Raw genomic sequence first — 24,788 nt, 5'->3', positions numbered from 1 at the left:
GTCCATGATTTTATCTCCCCCTCACACTGCCCTTCTGCCACCCCTCTATTCGTCTACCCTCTTCTCTCTTTCCTCCCTAGCCTTCTCCCTTACTTAATTACAATATGGAACTGAAATAATTTTTCAATATTTATTTATCCTACTCAGTTTAAAATCCAGAGGGTTCAGATATGTATACATACATTCACTCATAAGACAAGTAGTAGAATATTTACAGCAGCACTGCTCATAAGAGACAAAAACTCGGAACTACCTAAACATCCTTCAGCAGCAGAACCGAGAAACTGGTCTGTTCACATAATGGAACACTCCTTCCTCAGCCAGGAGAAAGAACAGACCCGCAACAATACAGAATCTCACAAACATGATGCCAAACAAAAGAGGCCAGACACAAAACGCCATTTTGTAGGACACAAATTCCACTTATATTAAGTTATTTTAAGAAGGCAAACACAACCTCTGCTCTTCAAAGGCAGGATGGTAGTTATTCTGTGCATGTGTGATGGGCGGAAGAGAGCACCAGAAGATGTGGGAGGTGCTGGTAATCTTCCATTTTTTTAAGACCCAATTACACAAATGTGTTGTTTCTGGAAATTCTCTGGGTAACATACATACGCTTAGGAGCACTTTTCTAAATGTATACCGTACCTCAATAAAAAGGTTTTTTTTTTCATCAATGAGTTTAAACTGTCCTGGGGAAGGGAGGAACAACAACTAAGCACTTCTTGGCTTCCCCGGGGCCCTCTAAGTACTTTTTCTAGCCCAAAAGACAACTGCGATACAGCCCTGAACTTGGAACCATGGAAACTACTTTCAGTTTCCCAACTTCATGCTGACCGTGCTTCTCCTATGTACCAGGTTCTGTGTGAAACACGGAGGATACAGCCGTGACGCCAGATGAGGACCCTGACCTCTTTGAAAAAACAGATAAATATATACACACATATATAAATAAAAGCTTGAGATTGGCAAGAGGACAGAGCCTGGGATGGAGAAGAACATGGGAGGCCCACTTTTGATGGAATGGTCTAGCGAGGCAACCCTGAACAAGTTACTTAACTTACTTGAGTCTCAGCTACCTCATCTGCCTTAAGGGGATTATTATAAGGATTAAGCATGATAATATCTCTCAAATCACTTATATTACAATAATAGCATTATGAATGATAATAGCTCTTATTATTGTCCTTACTGCTTAATAAAGAGTCTCTTGAATTAACCAATGTCAGCATGATCTATGCACTAATATAGTAATAGGAACAATGAATAATATTTTATGGGTCACTAATTCTCAATTAAAAGGCTTCTACTCTGGGTAGAAGCAGGTCTATCAATTAATGGCTCTCCTTTCCTTCTAAAGGGGTATTAATGATACCAAGGCCTGGCTCAAATTCAGTATAGCCCTCTCTCACCTTTAAAAAAAAAAAATCAAGCACAAAGAGACAGTGCTAAGAGAGGGGCTGGCCAGAGAAGTGATAATCAGAATCTCAGAGATCAAATTAACCAACCAAAGAAATGTATATGAAGGACTGTACCTTAATTTATTATATGACCAGGGGCGCCTGGGTGGCTCAGTTGGTTAAGCGACTGCCTCCGGCTCAGATCATGATCCTGGAGTCCCGGGATCGAGTCCCGCATTGGGCTCCCTGCTCAGCGAGGAGCCTGCTTCTCCCTCTAACCCTACCCCCTCTCATGTACTCTCTCTCTCTCATTCTCTCTCTCTCAAATAAATAAATAAATCTTTAAAAAAATTTATTATATGACCAGCAGTTTCTTGGTGCTGACCACAATGAGTCAAGGTCCATATTTAAAGGAGCTTAAGATACGGTTACAGAATTAAAATCAAACAAAACAAAGACAACAAATGTAGGGGAAAGCTGCAGGGCTATATAATCAGAGACTCGGTTTCAAACCCTGGCATGGCCACATAATAGCTTGGGATGCTCACCTTGACCTCTCAGGACTGATTCCTCGCCTGTAACATGAGGATGCTAAAATCTATACCTCATACCACAATGTGAGGTTTCAGGAGGTAATAGACCTAATATGGCAAGCACAGGATCTGGTGCAGCAGCTATTCCTGCTACCATTATTGTGATTATTTTATAGGCAGAAGCCCACTAAAGCCACTAGCAAGAGCCCAAACCATCTACAGATGTTGGTTCCCTCTGTTCTTCCCAACCGCTATCCCCTCAACCAGTATATATTCAGATACATTTACAGTATAAGAGTGAAAATACGGTGCGAATGCAAATCTATGTTCTTACACAGACTGAAAAGGGAAAAAAGCCTCTTTGAGTTTAAAGCCCCTCAGCTGTTTCTAAAACCATGAGGCTGCTCCACCCATTTATTCTGGCTTAAATCTGGGGGCAGACTCCTTTACAGAAGCTATTTTCATAAGAATTTACAGTTCAAAAATAAGTTCACCATTTCAGTATTATTTTAACTTTTCTCACTGTACTTAATGAGTTTGCCTCCTTAGCCAAAGGCTTAAATCAAAGCATGAATTGGAAAAAAAAAAAAAATACCCTCAAATGTGAAAGATTGCTAGCCTTTTCTCTAAGGTCAGGAATAAGACGAGGATGCCTGCTTTCACCACTTCTACCCAGGATAGTACTGGGACTCCTAACCAGAGCAAGCAGTCAAGAAAATGAAATAAAATGGGACGCCTGGGTGGCTCAGTCATTAAGTGTCTGCCTTTGGCTCAGGTCATGATCCCGGAGTCCTGGGATCGAGCCCCACATCAGGCTCCTTGCTCAGTGAGGAGTCTGTTTTTCCCTCTCCCTCTACTGCTCCCCCTGCTTGTGCTCTCTCTCTCTCTGACAAATAAATAAATAAAAATCTTAAAAAAAAAAAGAAAATGAAATAAAAGGCATCCAAAAGGAAGGAGAAAAAATATCTATTTGCAGAGGACATGATCTACACGTAGAAAACCCTGAAGAGTCCACACACACACACACACACACACACACACACACACAATCAAAACTAATAAACAAATTCAGCAAAGTTGCAGGATACATGATCATGGAAGAGTCAGTTGCCTTTCTATATACACTAACAATGAACAATCTGGAAAGAAAATCATAAAAACATCCCATTTACAATAGTTTTAAAAAGAATAAAATACTTAGGAATAAACTTAACCAAGGGGGCTAGGGTTGGATACAGACCCCACTTATCCACAGGAAATACATTCCAAGACCCCCAGCAGGTGCCTGAAACCGCAGATAGTACCAAACCCTATGTATATTGTTTTTTCCTTATATACCAATGATAAAATTTAATTTATAAAGTAACCACTGTAAGAGATTAATAACAAAAACTAATGAGAAAATGGAACAATTGTAACAGTATACTGTAATAAAAGTTATGTGAATGTGGCCTCTCTCTCAAAAGATCTGACTATACTGTACTCATACTTCTTGTGGAGGTATGAGATGATAAAATGCCTGCGTGATGAGATGCAGTGAAGGGAACGAGGTAGGCATCGTGATGTAGCATTAGGCTACTACTCATCTTTTTTTTTTAAGATTTATTTATTTATTTATTTGTCAGAGAGAGAGAGAGAGAGAGTGCACAAGCCGGGGGAGCGGCAGGCAGAGGGAGAAGGAGAAGCAGGCTTCCCACTGAGCAAGCAGCCCAATGCAGGGCTCGATCCCAGGACCCTCGGATCATGACCTGAGCCAAAGGCGGACACTTAACCAACTGAGCCACCCAGGTGCCCCAGCTACTGACTTTCTGACGTGTCAGGAGGAGGACCACCGGCTTCTGGACCATCGTTGATCATGGGTAACTGAAACCATGGAAAGCAAAACCACAGAAAAAGAGGGACTACTGTACTCAAAACTACAGGGTGCCTGGGTGGCTCAGTCGTTAAGCGTCTGCCTTGGGCTCAGGTCATGATCGCGGGGTCCTGAGACTGAGTCCTGCATCGGGCTCCCTGTTCCGTGGAAACCTGCTTCTCCCCCTCCCTCTGCCTGCCTCTCTGTTTCTCATGAATAAATAAATAAAATCTTAAAAAAAAAAAAAACTACAGAACATTGCTGAAAGAAATTAAAGAAACAGGTAAATGGGAAGACATCCTGTGTTCACTGATGACTTAATACTGTTCAAATGTTAATACCACCCAAAGCAATCTAAGGATTCAAAGCAATTCCCATCAAAATCTCAACAACAATCTTTGCAGAAATAGAAAAAGCCATCCTAAAATTCATATGGAAGCTCAAGGGATCCTGAATAGCCAAAACGATCTGGCAAAAGAAGAACGACGTTGAAGGTCTCACATTTCCCAATTTCAAAACTTAACTAAAAAGCTACTATAAACAAAAGACTGCAGTACTGGCATAAAGACAGACATACAGACCAACTATATGAGAAATAGCCTACAAATGGACCCTCAAATATATGGTCAAATAATTTCAACAGTGCCAAAACCATTTAATAGAGGGAAAGACTGTCTTTTCAACAAATAGTGTTGTGAAAACTGAATATTCACATGCAAAAAAAAAAAAAAAAGGAACTTGGACCCCCAAACCATACACAAAAACTTTGAATTAAAAATTCAAAATGAATCCAAGACCTAACCGTAAGAGCGAAAATGATAAAGCTTTTAGAAGAAAACATAGGGGAAAAGCTTTAAGACACTGGATTTGGCAATAATTTCTTGTATATGACACCAAAGGGACAGGCAACAGAAGCAAAATTAGTAAGCTGGACTTTCTCAAAAGTAAAAACATTGTGCATCAAAAGATATCATCAACAGAATAAAAAGGCAACCCATGGAAAGGGATAAGATATTTTCAAATTATATATCTGACAAGGAATTGGTTATCTAGAACATATAAAGAACTCCTACAACTCACTACCAACAACAACACAATTAAAAAATGGGCAAAGGACTTGAACAGCTATTTCTCCAAAGCAGACATGGAAATGGCCACTAAGCACTTGAAGAGATGCTCAATGCCACTGGTCATTAGGAAAATGCAAAACCACAATGATACACCACTTCACACCCACTAGGATGACTACAGTTTTTTTTTTTTTTAATTTAAAAGCAAGGAAACCGTTTAAAAAACCAACAAATGTTGGTGAGGATGTGGAAAATCTGGAACCCTTGTGCATTGCTGGTGGCAATATAAAATGATGTAGCCCCTGAGGAAAATGATATGGTGATTCCTCAAAAAACTAAATTAGAGAATTACCATATGATCCAGCAATTCCCCTTCTGGGTATATCCCCCAAAGAACTGAAAACAGGGGCTCCAACAGATATCTGGATGCCTATGTTTATAGCAGCATTATTCACAATAGTCAAACGGTGCAAGCAACCCAAGTGTGCATCAACGGGTAAATGGATAAACAAAATGTGGTCTATACATACAATGGAATATTATTGAGCTAAGCTTAAAAAGGAAGGAAATGTTGACATATGCTATGACATGGAAAAACCTTGGAGACATCATGCTAAGTGAAATAAGCCAGTCATAAAGGAACAAATACTGCATAATTCCACTTATACGAGGTACCTAAAGTAGTCAGATTCATAGACAGGAAATAAAATAGTGATTTCCAGGGGTGGGTGAAGGGAGGAATTGGGAGTTATTATTTAATGGGCACAGAGTTTCCGTTTTGCAAGATTAAAAAGGTTCTAGAGATGAATGGTGGTAATGGCTGCACAACAATGTGCATGAACTCAGTGCCACTGAACTCAGTGCCACTGAACTGGACACTCAAAAACGGTGCAAATGGTAAATAGTATGTGTGTTTTACCACACTACAAGGAAAGTACGTGCTAAGCCCCAAACTGAATCTGCATGTTAATAATTTACTGAACCACAAAATTTTAAACATGATGTTTTTTAGATTAAAAAAAGTCTAAGGAGTCCATAGATGGAAAAAACGATCATCGTGAGGGCATTGTACCCACTTCACAGTAGAACTTCAAAACATTCTCCAAAACTTCCACTTGACTCAAGAGCTCTTATCAATAAATTGGCAAGAGCAAAGGTTGAGATGAAAACTGTTTCAGAAAACAAAAAGGATACATTTTTCAAAAAGTCAAGAGAAACAAGGTCAACAGGAAAAACAACTTTCATCACATGCCATTAGAAAGATAACCACATTACTCAGGAAAAGTGGCCCTGAAAGGAAAGTTACAAAATTATTTCTGAAGAATATGGCACCAGAAAGCAAGATTATTCAAGCACCATGGAAGTTGAAAAGAGGGCTGTCTACATGGGCATAAGGATCCTTTAACACGTAAGTGAGAGCACAGGACTAGTTAATTTGCAGTCTTGAGATAAACTTATTAACATGTGCCTATTCACACAAACTAAAAGAGCCCCACTCATCTTCTAATCTTAAAGAACTCTGCAAATTTGTCATTTTAATGAAACAGAAACCATCAAAAAATACCACCTTAAAATTGCACAGAATAGAGGACACAGAAGATAACAATAAGAGTAATTTTTTGTTCCCTTGAATAGTACAAAGTAGAGCTAGGAATAGATTAAATGAATCTTCTACCACCTTTCCTTTACACATTAGACTGGCTACTTCCCTTCGCCTCTTCCATTCCAAAGGAAGTCACTGCAGGGCATGAGAAGCACCAGATTCATAACCATCTAAGGCCCCAGAGCCAGAGTTCTCCCAGCATTCACCATCTCTGTGGGAAGACTGTGGAATCCTAGCACAAGTTCCTAAGGTCAATGATTTTCAAAGTTTACTGGGCCAAGGCCAATACCATCCCTTTGACTTTTTCCCCAAAAAACCCTAAATACAAAATAAGTGCAAGCCCTCTGAAATGTTAAGAGACCCATTAACTGTTTAATTAACATTATTTACATTACTGTATTATACTATTATAATGGGAAGGCGGCTGGACAGGCAGCTACCCAAGCTAAAGATCAAAGAGAAGAAGACTATGGGCTGAAGCAGGAAGAGCAGGACAACTTGTATTTCTCTGAGTTAAAAAAAAAAAAAAACAAGAAGTAATTCCTGGAGCATAACCTGGACAAGGTAATAGTGCTCAAAATACCAACACTGCACACTGTTCACTGTGTTTCTAGATGCCCTGGTGCCTAGCCCTAGCCCTGTTGCCCTAGCACCCTGAGCCCTAGCCAAAATTCTGGCCTTAACACTCACAACCCCACCCATCCCCTGCCCGCACTAGCTCTCCACCCGCCAACAGAGCTCCCCACTTTAGTCCCCATCTTACGGGCAGGCAGCTTCTTCAACCCTCTGTTGAGAACTGTTGCATGTCTCTGCTCAAGAAAGCCAAAGTTCAAACTTTAATAACTATTGAAAACAGGTTCTGTCTGTTAAAAAAAAAGAAGTTGCCATCTCCAAGCCCATTCATTCTTCAACCTAACCAAATATTTCAAAGTAGACCCACCTGCATCGCCTAATTAGCCACACTGATATTTTTTTCTGCCTCCAAAAAGCAATGAACAAGGATAGAAAGTTACTCTAGAAACAAGTCTCTGGCTCTCCTGTCCTTTTCTGCTCCATGATTTCTGACTTTTGTTACACATGTGTGACCTCTTATATTGCTCTGCTTGCCTGAGTCTTATTTAGACAGCTCCTTTATACTGCCTGCAGGGACACTCACTCTTTACAGAGTCCCTGATTCTGAAATGCCAAAATGATTCTACCAGCTGCCTAACAACAATACAATAAAATAATAATATATATATAACATGTGTAATACATATAACATTTAATATAACAATAGCGCTGTTATTATTGTAGATAAAAATAGCTACCATTTATTGAGCACTGTGACCAAATATTCTAAGTGCTTTATATTGAGTTACATCATTTCATCCCCATAACGACTCAATAAGACAATTATTAATGTCACCCCAAATTAAGAGAAAACTGAGGCACAGAAAAGGTATGTAACTTGCCAAAGGTCATTAATAATGCCACTTAATAAAGTGGCAAAATCAGGATTCAAACTCAGACCTCATTGACTAAAAAACCTACATGCTTATCACTATATTATGCTGCCATCCCACACCTCTAAAGATGGCTCACTGGGTTCCACCCTTTGTCCAATCTGACTTCTGGCTTGTGCCACCCCAGTCCCTTCCTCCAGCACTGTGTTAGCTCTTCTGGTTCTATTTTTCCTTTCTTTGAACTTTCTTTGAACTCTTCTTAAATATTCTTAGGGATTTGGATAAGAGATTATTGATTTATTAAATTTTCTAATACATCTTCTCCTTCTACTTCAATCTACCTTTTATACTAGCTCTCATCTTTGCCAGTAAACCACTAAAAATTTCTAGATGAAAGCAGCCAAAGAATAAGCCACCTAGGAAGAAAGTGAACAGTCAATGTGCAGGAACAAAATGAAGAAAACACAAACCTTTATTTACAGACATAAAAGTGGGCATAAAGAGGACAGAATGACCATACTCCTGAAGAGGTATCAATATTATAAAGCAAGTATACTCAATATCGTAAAACTACAATCCAAGGGCCACTTGCTTCTTTTTGTAAATCAAGTTTCATTGGAACACAGCCACACTTACTCCTTTGTGTATTGTCACAGATTCCATGCTACAAGAGCTGAACAGTTGCGATATAGACCACGAGACTCACATGCCTAAAACACTATCTGATCCCACAGAAAATTTGCTAACCCCTGTTGTAAAAGAGGTCCATCTTCTCCAAACAAAAAAGGTTTTATCCAATGCCAATCAAACTCCCAGCAGGTAAGATTATGAGTATCCAAACATACTATAAAGCTATAATAATTGAAAAGCTGTATAATTGCCCAAAGCAAATACAGATCATTGAAAATAAAGTCAGAAATAAATATGAGAATTTAGCATGTAAGATGGCATTTCAAAATAGTGAATAAGGATTTATTTTATAAATAGTGCTAGGACAACCAGATGATTACTTAGAATAATAATATCCCATTCCTACATCATATCATACACCAAAATAAATTCCAGATTAATTTCAAGGAACAATAGAACTACAGAAGAAAGCATAGGTGTCTCAGAAGAAAACAGGTATCTCAGTGGAAAAGGCATTAATTTTGCAAAATGTTAAAAGAATCCATGAGGGAAATCGATCTGATGACAACATAAAAAGTAAACATTTTGGCATATGAAAGACAAATGTAAAAGGAGATTCTTTACAACCTCATGTTATAACAACAGACAGACACAAATGAACATCTCTCAATGAGAACTGATTAAATTATAGTGTGTTCTTATACTGGAATATTATGCAAGCATTAAAAAGGAGGCAGCAGTTCTACTGTACTAATGTGGACAGTTTTCAAAATATACAGGTAACATGAATATATGTTACCTTATCAATTATCTATTGCTGCATAACCAACTACCCCGACATTAGTGGCTTAAGAAAACAATTTGTTATTACTCATCATTCTGGTCAGTTCTGCTGGCCTCTCATTGGCTCACGCGTGCAGCTGCATTCAGCTGATAGGTTGGTTGTGGGGCCGAACAGAGCTGGGGCAGCTGGGGCAGCTGGCTGTTTGGGCCAGTCTCTCTCAAGCAGACCAGAGCTGAGAAGAATACACCAAATACATCAGAAACCTTAAAATTTACACACTCTGGCCCAATAGTTAGAATTTTGCTGACACACAGGAATGTATGCATCCATATAGACACTTCCATTTTTTATAGCCCCAAAGAAAAGATCTTCAGATAATGAATCTGGCAATCACCTAATAAAGAGGTAAGTTGCTACATGATCCCACTACAGTGAAGCTCAGTAGTTGAGAAGTCCACCTATGCACAAAAAGCTTCAAATTCACATTTTACATTCTCCCTCCTTAATAGACATGGACAACCAAGAATCATCAGTTTGAGGAAAGCCACGAACACTAAAGACAGCGAGCAAAACAGAGATAATACAAGGTAGAAAAAAAATGTTTTTTAAAACTATAGTCAATTGTACCTCAATTTTAAAAACAAACAATAATTAATATCCTCGCAGAGAAGATACTGCATCCATGAAACTACAACAATATGTGTGTTGAGGGTCCCCAATATGACAGACCAAGGCCTTTCAAATCTGAGGGGAAGATAATCTGCAACCTGGACTTCTATACCTGCCCAAATTATCAATCAAGTTTAAAAGCAGAATAAACACATTTCAGACTTTGAGGAACTCAAACACTAAACCTCCTCTTCCCTCTCTCAGGTGCTACTAGAGTGCATGCTCCAACAAAGCAAGAGGGAAAAACAAGAAAGACATGAAATTCAACACAGGAAAGAGGCAAGAGGAAAGCTACAATGATAACTGCATGGCATACGCAGACAACAAACCAAATTAAAGCAGTTCCTCCACCAATCTTACTCACTTGCTCAAGTTAAGAAGGAGGAATTCATTCTTGATTCTCTCTCAAATCCCAAATTTAACATCCTCATGTTTTTACCTTCTAACTAGTTTATCTATTCACCTCCTTCCATCTCCATCACCACCACCATATTCTAAGACTCCATCATCTGTCACCTGGTCTAGTGTACAAATGGACAGCTAACTGGTCTACCTTATCCTGCACGAGCCTCTATCTAACCAATGATTTGTTTTTAATACAAATTAGATCATGTCACTCTGCTTAAACTCCTTCAATAACTCCTCATTCTACCCAGAATAAAACCCAAGTTTCCTAATACAGCCCACCAGGCTCTACATATTCTGGCCCCTGACTATCTTTAAAATTTCATCTCATTTTCCTCTCACGCTCTCTCACTACATTCCAACACTCAGTGGCCTTGTAGATCCTTAAACATGCGAAGCTTTCCCCTGCCTTTACACATCGTATTCCCTTTTTACAACAACTTCCCCAGCTCTTCACATTGGATTACTCTCATCTTTCATGATTCAACTTAAATGTCATTTCCTCAGAGAGCTTTCCTGACCATTAATTCTCAATTAATCCTTCACCAGGTCAGTTTCCCTTCATTTCCTTTTCTCAATGAGTTAAAAAGAAGAATTTTTGTTAACTGAATTTTGGGATGTCCTAAGAGAATGGAATGTGACTATTTAAATGAGGTTATCAAAAAGTACCTCCATTATATGGTTAAGCAAGACAATTTTTAAGAATTAGAACAAGATAGATGAGAATTTTCCTACCAAATTTACGACATACTATAAAGTTACAATAGTTAGGACAGTGTGCAACTGGCATAAGGACAATGAGGCTGACAGATCAGGACAAAAAGCCTAGAAACAGATCCACGTACGATGTAAACTTGACATGATAAGAGAGGTAGGATTGCAGATCCACAGGCAAAGGATGACCTTTTTAATAAATGATGCTGGGACAACCGATTTGTAGGAAGAAAAAAACTATGTCCCTATCTCACAACTATTTTATAGAAAAAAATAAATTTCTATTCAAAGACCAAAAAAGAAAAACTTTAAAATTCTTAAAGGAAGATGTATGACTTTTGAGTATGACAGAATTTTTGGAAATGCTCCCTGTCTCTCTCTCTCTCACACACACACACGGCACAAATCTAAAAAGGAAAATACTGATGCATTTGTCTTCATTAAAATTAAAACTTCTGGACATCAGTAGCATCAAATTAAGAATATAAGCCACAAACTGAATGCAGCTAAATGATTAGTTTCCAAAATATGTAAAGAATGATTTAAAATCTACACAAAACTACAAACAACCCACTTAAAAGATGGGCAAAGGATATTCCTAAAAAAAGAAATCTAAATTGGCAATAAAGATTTGAAAAGATTCTTCACTACACTAGTAATCAGGGAAATACAAATTAAAAACATAATGAGATACCATTTCACACCCATCACCTTGGCAAAAATTTAAGTCTGACAACAACGCAGAGTATTGTGAAGGCTACAGAACAATGCAAACTCTCATTCAGTTCTGGTGGAAGGAAATTGATATAATGTGGCAATATCTAATAAAATAGAAGATGCATATACCTTAAGAGCCAGCAATTTTATTCCTAGGAATATACCCTAGAGGGATAGCTTTCAAACATTTTTTTTTTTTGCTTTCAAACATTTTTTTTCATGACACACATATTTTACGTTTTAACCCAGTACATACATACTTATTTAACTGAAAGCAAAATTCACAAGACAGTGCTTATTCTTATTATGTGTGACACATTCTGGTAGTTTCCATCCTATTCTCATTCATTTTTTAAATGTTGAGTGACTCACTCAATAGATTTTATAACCACTAATGGGTAAACACACCCAGTTCAAAAACCCATGCCCCAGAAAATATTCTCATATATATATTTTCTTGCACAAAGGTGAGAGAATGTTCATTATGGCATTCTTTGTCAAAAGAAATTTAAAACAACATATAATTCAATCAGTGGGAGAGTGAATAAAAAATTGGAGGTGTAGTCATACAATGGAATATGATATAGCAGCGCAAACCAAAGAACTTGAACCATAAGTATTAATGTAAGTAAATCTCAAGAACTTCCTACTAAGCAAAAGAAGCAAGCTGCAAAAGAATATATATATATATATGATGACACCATTTGTATAAACTTCTTAAACATGTAATATAATACTATATATGGCTTAGGGATATATTTTATATAATGAATACATAAAGTATAAAGATATGCACAGGGAGAAAAGGAAAAAGATCACAAAAGAATACAGAAAAAAAAGTGAAACGGAAAAGCTCAGTGAACAACTGGATGCAAAATGGTTAAAAGTTGCCCATCTTCAAAATTAAAGTATTGCCTCCTGGGCCAGCAGCTTCCTTCCAGGCACAGGGCTAATAAAGCCTCAGTCTGCCAGCCAAAGGGACCGATGCAGCAAACGGAGATCAGTCTTCAAAGCTTACAGCGCTCATCTTTGAAAACTGTTCTATTTAGTAACCAAGTACACTGAGTATCTATTTTTAATTAAGTAACGAAATTCAGAACATGAACAAAAAATGCAACAGGTAGTTGTGGGCGGCTGAGATGTCATAGCAGATGCCCCAAACACAGCCATGTGCCAGTAAGGGTGAGTCACTGTGATATGCTGAAAAAAGATAATAAGGCTTGGCTACCACAGGTTGCAGTAAGCCCTCTGCTTTCCTCTCTTATATTTGCCAGGCACCATTCCAGAACACTGAACATGTAGACAGCTTCAAGATTAGTAAATCACTAAAAATGACAAAATATGGCATCTTACAAATAGCACATGCTTGTGATCAACTTAACACAGAGCAAAAAGCTAATAAACAGTCAGTGGCCTCATGGAATAATTCCCTAAAATTAAAATTTGGCCCCTCTACCTAGAATAGTAAACCCCGTACTATAATACACTTCACTATAATTTCAAAAGTATCAATTCATTTGTCAAGAAATGAAATTTTAAAGGATTACATATAACAAAGATTAAGCAATAATCCACCAGACCAAGAAACAGGTTTCCAAGCCAGAAGTCCAAACCACTATGATCCCCAAACCAGGCATCTTCTCTAGGAAAACATCTTACCTCTTCACTCATTCAACCCCTACTTGCTACACTATATGGGAAAGGTACCATAGCAGACCTTAAGGAGGTCTAAAAATAAATAAGAACCCTGTCCTTAAGATTGTGACAGTCTAGCAGTGGAGCTTAGAAACACACACACGTACATACATACACACATACACACATACATACATAGGTGTACCTACGGTACAAAGATTTAGGTGCCATTAGAGAAATAAAGATGAGTTACTATTTTTTAAAAAAATATCTTACTTTGAATAGATTCTTACCTATCTATTCCTCCTATGAGCCAGATCTAGAATATAGATATTCACACCTCATCTCTTCAAGGGCAAATAGCCATATATAGAAACAAGACTAGTTCTGTGTATGCTGTGCGCTATAGGGTATGGCCCTTCCAGTTCACAGAACTCACAAATGTGCACCCCATTTCTTGTAACCATGAGTGCTGCTGATCTGAAAGAAGGGGAAATGCCAATAAGTGACACACTAAGAAGAAGCCATTCTGTTCCCAAACCCCACCACTGTTTTGCTATAGAAACTTGAGGAATGCACACTTTGCCTGATGGAAGGATTGAAGAAAGAATTGTTAATGAGATTCTGAGGAACTTTCATGAATCTTTCAGATAAGCACTACATAAAAGGCATCACTAATGCTCTAGATCAATAAGGCTTTTCACATCATTTTATGCACAGCAACTTTGTTAACGTAGGTAGAGGTATTTGCATTCCTTTTTTAAATCTAAAGAAAGTAAATTCCATAAATACTAAATGCCACTGATGCCATTTCAAATATTTTTCACAGAGCTAGTCCAGCCCGGGCCAGGTCTAGTGGATTCATTTCAAATGTATCACCAGATCCACTATTTGCATTTAAATGCTCAACCAAACATTCAGGAATTGGGGAGCACTGGAGAAGGAGTCTGTGGAAAAGAAATAAAGTGACTTCATGCTGATGAACCCAAACGTTCTCTCAGAATACTGACACAAGGAGTAAGAAGTTCAGACGACATCATCTTACATAAGCCAGTCCCGGTCCTCTGGCCCTCAGTCCCCCGTCATGTTCTCGACATCTCTTAAAAAAAAAAAATGTTTGTGACAAACTAAAGAAAAAAGACCTATTTCCATGCCCTATTCATTTGGGACAGGAAACATCCCTGGTTCATGGGTTTGGCTTCTTTTGATGACAGCTTCCCTAAGCTATAATCCACACCCCACAAAAACCCTACAGGTGCACAGTTCAGTCCAGTCACCTTTCATGTATTTACAGAATTGTAGAACCATCCCCACTATCGACTTTTAGGACATTTTTGCCCCAAAAGAAACCCCCTACCCACTGACTAAATTGAAGATAATGCCAGACCTTTTATTTATTTTTTTTAAGATTTTTTATTTTTTATGAGAGAGAGAGCACAAGCAGGAGGAGCGGCAGGCAGAGGGAGAGGGAGAAGCAGGTCCCCCGCTCAGCCGGGAGCCCGAAGTGGGGCTCGATCCCAGGACCCCGGGATCATGACCTGAGCCAAAGGCAGATGCCCAAACATCTGAGCCACCCAGGCGCCCCAATGCCAGATCTTTTAAAAAAGCATCCTATTTTCCAAGAAAGTATCCAACTGACTTAGTCTTCTTTATCTCACTACTGAAGAAAGTAAGTGTATATCCTCATATCTAAGTCTTCAGCTTAGTCAAAAAACAGCAAGACTATAGCAGACAAAAGAAACTAAAAAGAAAAGCTAAAAGAGAATCAAGAATGCAACATATTTCTAGTAAGAAAGTGCTCAAAAACTGATAGGGATATGTCAAAAAGACACAAACGCCAACTCAACAGAGCTCCCAATGACAACGCTAGAACAACTGAGCAACAAAATAAATGAACACAGTGTTTGGATGACAACCTAGAGACTAAAATAAACACCTCAAAATTCACACCGACATAAACAAATAAGCAAATAAGTAAGTGACTGCGGGAGGAGGGATAACGCTTCTCTACAGCAGAATTCAAATTAAGTGTGGGGGGGAGTAAGGGAAATAGAAAATCACTTAGATCAGCACGACAGTAATGACTGCAGGCCAGAACGACGTGCCCATGGACACTGAAATTTGTGGCCAAAAGTACAGTGAGGAAGCGAACATCTGCACCATCTCAAGACATCACTCCACAAGATACCTACCAATGACAAAGGGAAGAGGGAGCTAACGCGATAGTGGAGAAACGTGGTGGACACAATCCCACCTGAGTGGTCCAAGTTAACATACCAGTCACAGACGCATGAACATCACGTACTCCCTGACCTAACGCGCTGAAAACCATACACCATCAATTCTATAGTATGCTTAGGGAAAAAAATGCAATTCTCACTGTAATAAAGGGAAAACAGTAGATGAACCCGTACTGAGCAACACTTTACAAAATAACGAACCAGTGCTATTTTCAAAAGTGTCAAAATCGGGATGCCCAGGTGGCTCAGTTGGTTTAGCACCTGCCTTCGGCTCAGGTCATGATCCCAGGGTCCTGGGATTGAGTCCCACATTGGGCTCCCTGCTTCTCCCATGGCCTGCTGCTCCCCCTGCTTGTGCGTGCTCTCTCTCTCTCTGACAAATAAATAAAATCTTTTTTTAAAAAAAGTGTCAAAATCATGAAAGACAAAGAAAGAGAGAAACAGTAACAGGTTAAGAAGACCAAGATGCAACAGCTAAACTCGGTCTGGATCCTGGATTGGATCCTGGACCAAAAAAAGGACATGCATGAGTGGGAAAACTGGCAAAATTCAAACAAGGCTTGTAGAACAAGCAACAGCATTATAGCAATATTAATTTTCTGTAGAATTTTGTAAATTTTCTGTAAATCTACATTTATTTTGAAATAAAAAGTCAGGGCTTTTTAATGCAACATTTCCAGGTGTGAGATTCTACTGTTCCAACCCCATTGTGAAAAATGACTCATTCTGGCTAGCTATTATAATTTTCTTATTAGGAGAGATTACCAATCCCATTTTCTTATTAGGAGAGATAACAGATTCAGAATCCCAAAACCCAACTCTTAGGGTACATGCTGGATTGCAGCAGACATAAAGTCAATGAATGAAAAACATACTTGCTAACAACCACATGGCACACTATTAACAAACAGACATGCCAAAAAAAAAAAAAAAGACACAAACATTGTGATCATAAAGCAATGGCCCACAATTCAAATACAACAACTAGAAACACAAAATGTCAAGATCTGGACAAAACCAACTGCATCATCATGTGATAAGATCATGACTTGATGAATTTCTGTGGTGTTCAATTTTTATGAATCTGGTGAGAAAAGTTTATTAGTAGGTAAAGGCTGGATTGGGTCTGATCCATTAGTTGAAGTAGTTCTGGTACCTACCCAGACTTCAAGTCAGTTATCCTCAAACAGCTCGTAGCATCCAGTCCCACTTTTCCATTGCGGACCACACTAGATATGAATGGGGAGAGCATTGGAGAAATTCGGTTCAAGGCCACTTCTGGGGACATTTTAGCTTGACTTGCAAATCACCACTGAAAGCAGAAGAATGGTGGTCAGAGTATTCAGAGGAACTAGATAGAACAAGTTTCCTGAAAACTGGCACAGCACAAGGAAGTTTCTCTTGTATGAATAAATACCTCATTTCCTGTCTTACAACGGCCTCTTCCAATGACCCTCAGAAGAAACCAACCCCCTGTTGCTCACCTCCTCAGGACAGAGACTGAATCAATGCTTTTCAGGAACAGAAGCAACCTTTCAAATCCAATTCCCTCCTCCTTTCCAAAGCTGACCGCCACACTGCCCCACACGACCTAAAGCTACCCTGCCCTATCTTACAACCGGCAGCTTCCTACTCTGAGGCATTAAGAAGCCTTTGCTAACAATCCTCTCCCCCAACACACAACATGTACACACCATTAAGTTAGGAACCACTACCTCTGTGTCCCCACAAGAAGGACTTGATTGGTAATACTGTATAAAATTCAAGAATAAGCATAATCTGCTTACCAGTTGTTACTTACGAGAAATTATTTACTTCTGATATGCTGTCCATCCACAGTGTGTTGTAACTACCTGCTTTGTGATCTCCCCCCTGCAGGGACTATGTCTTGAATCCCTAGTGTTTAACAAAAGTACCTGGCACACGCTAAGCACCCAGTAAAAATCTTTTAATAAACAAATGAATAAAGAGACCAAAACTAGAGAAATATTGAGGTATGGAGAGAAGACAATATACCCTCAAAAAATGTGGTCGAGGATAATGTATCTGAGGAACATATGTAGCAAAAAGCTATTTAACAACTGAATCATGAAAATAAACACTTAGCCAGATATTAAGCAACACAAACTAACATAGATCTAAAAGTCTTTGCCTTTCAGGCACTAAGAAGTTCTTACACTTGAAAATACAGAAGTAAAACCAACAAAGCGTATCTAAATTATTTGGAAACCCAAGGGGTTAGGAGAGGGAACGCATGAATTCCTCTAAATAGATTTCTAAATGAAAACCTCTACTTTCAGAGGTGAATAAGTCCATTTAAATAATCACTTTCTTCCTCAATCTGAAAGGATAATCCTGCATCAAAAGCAAACTAATTTCTTACAAGTTACAACTACAAGGAAATGATGTTCTGGTCCTAGTTTTCATATATTTTACCATATGAGGACTTACAAGTCCCTGCCAAAATAAATGTTGAAAACCAATACCTGTTTTAATCACTTCAGATAGTAATAAAGGGAAGGACTGCAATGATCTTTCAAAAAATCACTTGATGACCTTATATAGTGATGACACCCAGAAGTACCTTTGAGGCGGCAAAAGCTTTACACTTCAGTACTCAAATCATCCTTTCTGCAAATATAAAACAAGATCCTCTTCCAGCCACTTAACAGATGACCTCCCTCCACCATTCCAATGTCACTAAAGTAAGAATATACATCTAATGCCCTGTATTATCAACCATAAAAATCATGCTGTACATTTTTATAACACTACCACTTGTAAAGAGCTTCCAAATACATTATTACAGTTGATCATCACAATCCTGGGCAGTAGGCAGGTATCAGAATTCCCACTCTACAGGAGATAAGGATAACTTCTGTAATTTGCCTTTGAACAGCATACTAACCCATATTATCATTTTGAAGCTTATTTTTTTCCTATTCTGCGACATTTCCATTCTTATTTCTATCCACTGATGTCACAGTTCTTGAAAGTATGCTTATCTAGATCATATGCAAAACACAGAAATACTCATCTGGAAAAAAAGCAAAGGATCTCACCTACATTACAAAATTATTCTTCCATGCTTTTTTCCCATAATACCTATCATTCTTTTACCTCTCATTTCTATGAAAAATGGAAAAAGAATCAACACATTCTGAAAAGTCAACTGAGTATCAGGCACTACTATATCACCCACCTCTACCTGTAAGTTCATTTACTTCCCCCCAACAACCCTGTTCTCTGACTACTATTGTTCCCATTTCACAGATAAGAAAACTAAAGCTCAGCAAGACTAAGTAACTTTTTCAAGGTCACAAACATAGCAAGAATAAAGATCAGAATTCAAATCCAGATCTCCCTCAAAGTCCACTATACCCATCCTCCTCTCACATAAGCATGTATAATTGCAATCACCAAAGAGAAAGGCATTAAAGTCATCTGTTTAAGTGTACAACTTACAAAATTGGAACAGAAAAAAATTATGAAGTTGAACTAATGGTTGCGTGACCACCAGAAACACGTTTGACTACAGCTGGTCTGCTGCCAAACCTGGCCTGAGTGATCGACCAGTCAGGTGCTACAGGGAAGAAACCTGCACCAAAAGCCAAACTATACTTAAGGTGACACAACCCGTCCCAATTCAGCAACTGTCAAGACCTTCAATTAATACCTGAAGGAATTAATTTCTTTGTTTCAGAACAGCTACAATACTATTTTTTGACAGTGCAAGACTTCTGGCAGCGTTAAAATCTGTTTCAACCGTAAGTGTAGTGACTTCTCTAAGACAGAGGGGAAATACTCCAAAACCATAGGTCACCAAATAGCCAAAGATGATGGTTCTTTGGTGTGATCCTTTTGAGCCAGGGACATGGATGGGGGCTCACCCCCAATAGTGGCTTTTACATATCACAGTTCTATAATAGATCCCAGCTAGGCACAAATTTACAGCAGTCAGCCTCCCCTGAATGCTAGTTGTGCAATTTATATTTCCTGATTTTGAGGTATTACAGAAGGAAAATGCAGAAATACAATTTTTACAGGGTCTGCTGCTCGAACAGGTTCACATAAGGTCCTCGGATGGGCAGCCTGGGGACTACAAAGACGTCTAAGGCATCGTCCAGTATCTCGCAATTAAGATGGGATGACAAACACGGAAACGTGTGCCCTGCTGACGTCATGGAACGGAAAGGGGTGGCGTCCTGCTGCGTCACCTCAACGTCATACAGCGCACGAGGGAAGTTAAGTGGGGAAGCAATTTCTCCAGGGGCAACATTCAAGAAAAACAAGTCGGCTCAGACCCAGAGAATGACCACCCCACTCTAGGGGCCATCTAAAAAGGGATACTCTCCCTTTTCCCAAACTGTATGGTCCCCTCATCAGGCGGACAAGAGAAAGGAGTCTGAGGTTATTGAGGGAGCAGGGGACGGGCTAGATACGCAAAAAGAGCAGCCTCTGGCCTTGGGGGACTCGTTCTTGCGGGGACCAGCATGACGGGGATGAGCAGGGCATCTCTGGAACGGGGGCCTTCTCTATAGGAAGAGGCGGCGAGCCCCAGGGATACTTAAACCACGGTCCTGTGCACAGGCCACCTGTGCGACTCGGGATCCAACCTCCCCGCACCAGCCCCAGTCCAGGTACCTGGAACTTAGTCCGATCGGTAACCGGCGACTACGTGGGGGTACAGGTTACCCGAGCGCGCCCCCGACTGACGCACCGACCTGCGCGCGCACCGCGAGCCGGATGCGTGCGCGCCCCCGCACGTCCCGCCCCGCCCCCTCTGCGGCCCGGGAGCCGGGCGGCGTGCGCGCCCCCGGACGCACCGAGCCGAGCACTCGGAAAGGCGTCCCCGCAGTGCCTGAAAGGTCTTTCCTCCGCGCCGGCCTCGTGGGTGGCGAGCGGCGTGGAGTCTGGAACTATCGGGAGGGCTCTGTAACGAGAAGTGGTGCAGGGAAACCGTCCCGGGAAGAACAGAGGGCGGTTGGGGGCGGGGTAATTTCGGGCAGTCAGGTGGGCGACCCGCAGAGGCGTCTGGAAGGCCCGCGTCGTTAGGGAGCGTAGAAGCGGCGTTTCTGGTTACGGGGCTGGACAAAGGGCAAAGGTCAGCCTCTGGGTTGGCGAGCACCACCTTTGGGCCATGGCCGCATCTGGGGAACCGGGCCGGCAGTGGCAGGAGGAGGTGGCCGCGGTGGTAGTGGTGGGCTCCTGCATGACCGACCTGGTCAGGTTAGTCCGGCTCAGTACGCAGAGCCTGCGGTCGCGGGAGGGGGCGGACTGTGCTTGGCACCGGGGCTTTGGCGATGGAGAGTGCCCGCTTTTGGGGTGAGTTACAGGTTTCCCTAGCCCGCAACCTGCCTCCCTGGCGTGGAAGAGGCAGGATTTGAGTTGGTAAAGGTAACTGTCAAGTTAGGGAACGTAGAGTCCAGGGTGTAGTGGAAGCTCTTACTGTTACTAGAAGCGCCTGCATAGACCTCCGGTTTTCTTGACCAGGCTGCTGAACCTGTCCCCTGACTAGCCTAAGTAACTTTGGTCAAGTCATTTTATCTCTGAGAACGTGCCCGCCTCCCAGGGTTGTTATGAGGACAAAATGAAGGAAGGTGTTTTGTGAACAGTGACATGAACCAGATTGGGTATTATTCGTCTGAACTTGAATGAGTGGAGCAGAGGTCAAAAAGGCGATTGATCAATCACCCTTCACCATATTGACTGTTGGCATTCCTGCAACAGTTCATATTTACGCCTTGTTTTTCAGTATTGTATGTATCAGTATATGGGTTATCTTATGGCAACCCGAGTGTGAATCAGAATAAAAACCCATAAACACAATGTTTACAACGATAAAAAAAAAAAATTAAATAATGAAAATATGCTAAGTGAAAATAGGTTGGTTGGAGAGATCCCTAATTTTTCTTGTTTTAATGAAAATGGCGGAGTGCCTAGCTGGCTGGGTGCTAGAGCTCGCAACTCTTGATCTTGGAGTTGTGAGGTCAAGCCCCACCTTGGGTTTAAAGCCTACTCAAAAAAAAAAAAAAAAGGGAGGAAGGGAAAATGGCTTTTTTAATTATAAAAATATGTTCATTGTAAAAAAAAATCATATATTCCAAGAAAATTCTACTGTTCAGATTGCTTCCATTTAATATTTTTGTGAGTGGCTTTTCAAATATACTATTTTTTTTTACATTATAAAAATTAAAAATGATCAGACATGCCACAGTTAAGACCTCATCTGTCCTGCAACCTTGCTTTTCCAAAGGACAGCAGAGAGCCTGGAAATAAGTAAAAAGGTCTTGGGAAAATCAAGTCACCAAATCTCTGCACCACCCATGTTTTACCTAGAAAATAGCTCTAGGGTCTGTATGTAACCAGTTTAGTCTTATGTTGCTTAAATTATTTATAAGCTAGGTTAATCAAATTTCCAGACCAAGAGTAGGAAGGGGGAGAGACTGCTAGGGGCAGGTATAGTGATTGCTGAAAACATACTTTTATAGGTGCAGTGGCAAAAGGGAAAGCTAAGCAATTTTCCCATGCACCCTACCTGAGTAAGTGTCAGGTTTAAAATTCAGAGCCACTTTCTTCTTAAACTAAGTCTGAGCTTTCTGTGAAGCTTGACCATCAGACATAAAGGATAATTATACTTTATAAAATGAATACTCTTCATACTTGGGGGAGAGTGGAGTGTCAAAGGCTCATGTAACATGTTGGGATTTTAAAATCTTATTTAAGAGCTAGAGGAATTTGGGGTGCCTGGATGGCTCTGTCGGTTAAGCATCCAACTCTTGATTTCAGGTCAGGTCATAATCTCAGGGTCGTGAGATCAAGCCCCACGCAAGGCTCTGCACTGGGCATGGAGCCTGCTTAAGATTCTCTCTCTCTCTCCCTCTGCTCCTCTCACCCTCCCTCTCTCTCTCCCCGCCCCCCTTAAAAATAAAAAAAAGAGAGGAATTTAGAGATTATTTATCCCAGCCCTTCAGTTCATAAAGGAGTAAACTGAGGTCCAGAGAAATAAGAAACTCATGTTGTGTATAACCTTTCTAATGTCTCTTCTCTCACCATTTTCTTTCCTTTGTAAAATAACCAGGTTTCTACTTCTCATGAATCACTAGTAAAAATTTTACTCCCTTAAAGACTGCCTCACAGCTTATCTGCAAACTTCTTTTGGTTGCTGATTACTCCTGCCTCTGAAGATCTTTACAAAATATCTGAGTATAGAATTTTTATTTAAAACCCTGCATCTGTGATAAACTTGGGTCCAACTTTGCTAGTTATGCTACATATCATGATTGTGTTCATTTCCTCTTGTTGCCGTAACAAATTGACAAACTTAGTGGCTTAAATAATATAAATTTAATACAGTTCTGGAGGTCAGAAGTCTGACACAGAGCTCACTGAGCTAAAAACAAGGTGTCTGTAGGCTGCGTTCCTTCCTGGAGGCTCTAAGAGAAATCTGTTTTCTTGCCTTTTCCTGCTTCTAGAGGCTTCCCACATTCCTTGGCTCATAACCCCTTCATCTTCAAAGCCAGCAATGGTCAGTCAAGTCTTTCTCACATGGCATCACTCTGATACTCACTTTCTACCTTCCTCTTCCTCTTCTACATTACAGGAACCCTTATGATTATATTGGGCCCAAATGGATAATTCAGGATAATATCCTTATTTTAAGTTAGCTTATTAGCAACCTTAATTTCCCTTGCCATGTAATGTAACATTCACAAGTTCTGGAGGTTAGGAATGTAGACATCCTGGGGGGGGGAGGGGGAGGACATTATTCTGCCTACCACAGTGATAAAGCTTAAAGTCGAAAAAATCTTACAATACTTAGAGCTTGGGGGATCGTTGAAGCCCATCAGTCCATTCTCCACATTTTACAGGTGAGCTAAAAGACTACTAGTTAGATGACTCACCCCAAATCACACAGCCAGTTAGTGTCACAGTGAAAGCTGGAAACCCACGTTTCCAAGCTTTATCTTTCCATTACAGCATTCTGCCTCTACCTCTACCTCGGGCTGGTATTTATTGCCCTTTTCATCTGCAGTTCATTTGAAAGCTTATAGTGTGTGCATTTATTGTTTACTTTGTAAGCTGATAAAGGAGAACAACTAAGGATTTGTAATTTTCAAGTCTAAAGATGGTATCTTCATGACTGTCCCTTCCTTTATTTCTTAGTTTAACTGGCACCAACTTGGACACCGGTGCCTATACTGTAGAATCACTTCAGAAATAAAACTACTTCCGTAACCAAGCCCTCTTGGACAGCACCCAATCCAATTCACTTTATATATTACATTACTGTGTGCCAGACACTGCTAATTCAATGAGCAACTTTTTTTATGTCTAATTTCAGTTTGCTATGAATAGTAAGCTCTGTGTACTAATAATTTTAAAATATCATTAGCTCATCCAACATGGCAAACTGAGCATTATTTAATAGGACCTATGTTTATCATTATTCTCTTCTTGAACACTCATCTCTGAAGTTCCACAATGCAAAGATAAATCAAGCTTGTGGAAAATTAAGTCAGAGTTCCTCCAAAGACAGAATTCCATGAAAACCCAACAACACATAAACTTCGTTGGAGATTAAGCTCACAGATCTTTGTTAATCATGCTTTCATTAATAATCTTTATTTCTTATGACATGTATCACCCATCTTTTATTCATTTGACAAATATTTATTGACTTTGTATATATGCCAGGTACTTCCCTAAATGCAGAGGATGCAGCAGTGAAAAACATAGCCAAAAATCCCTGCCTCATAGAGCTTACATTCTAATGGAAGAGACCGTATCAGTAGAAATAAGTAAAATGCATAGTATGTTAGATAAATGCTAAGGAGGAAAATAAGGCATGAAAGGGAGATGGGAGTAGTAATTTTAGGTCCTTGCCCACAGAAAGCCTCACTAAGAAGGTGATTTTGAGTAAAAACCTAAAGGAGGAAAGGAAGCCAGCCATACAGATACCCAGGATAAGAGCATATGCAAAGGCCCTGAGGTGGAAACATGCCTCTTATGATCAGTGAACAGCAGGAGTCCAGTGTGGCTGAAGAAGAAAGAAAGGGAGGGGGGAGGGCGATTAATGATTAAAGGATGT

General features: G+C 39.9%; 2 protein-coding genes across 6 annotated transcripts in view; one reads left to right on the top strand and one right to left on the bottom strand.

Annotated features, from left to right (window-relative positions):
• Nucleotides 1-20,437, bottom strand: part of BABAM2 (BRISC and BRCA1 A complex member 2) — a 393,748-nt gene extending 373,311 nt beyond the window's left edge. The window contains exons 1-2 of the mRNA XM_028099423.1: nt 20,342-20,437; nt 16,858-17,009 (exon numbers count right to left, since the gene is read on the bottom strand). Of these exons, the coding sequence (XP_027955224.1) occupies nt 16,858-16,985 (128 nt within the window). The 5' untranslated portion in view covers nt 16,986-17,009; nt 20,342-20,437. The remainder of the gene's footprint in view (nt 1-16,857; nt 17,010-20,341) is intronic.
• Nucleotides 20,438-20,753: 316 nt separating this feature from the next.
• RBKS (ribokinase) overlaps nt 20,754-24,788 on the top strand; it is an 80,051-nt gene continuing 76,016 nt past the window's right edge. For all 5 annotated transcript variants that reach the window (XR_015768909.1, XM_028099372.2, XM_028099366.2 and 2 more), the window contains exon 1: nt 20,754-20,926. Coding sequence is in view for 4 of the 5 variants with exons in the window: in XM_028099372.2 (XP_027955173.1) it covers nt 20,838-20,926 (89 nt within the window). In the remaining variant the exon portion in view is untranslated. The remainder of the gene's footprint in view (nt 20,927-24,788) is intronic.

This window comes from Eumetopias jubatus, unplaced genomic scaffold (assembly GCF_037043125.1).
Source record: "Eumetopias jubatus isolate StellerSeaLion01/CBP00866 unplaced genomic scaffold, mEumJub1_p1.0 scaffold_9, whole genome shotgun sequence".
In the NCBI taxonomy this organism is placed as follows: domain Eukaryota; kingdom Metazoa; phylum Chordata; class Mammalia; order Carnivora; family Otariidae; genus Eumetopias; species Eumetopias jubatus.
Note: the sequence above shows the minus strand (reverse complement) of the source record. Positions and strands in the feature narration are given on the sequence as shown.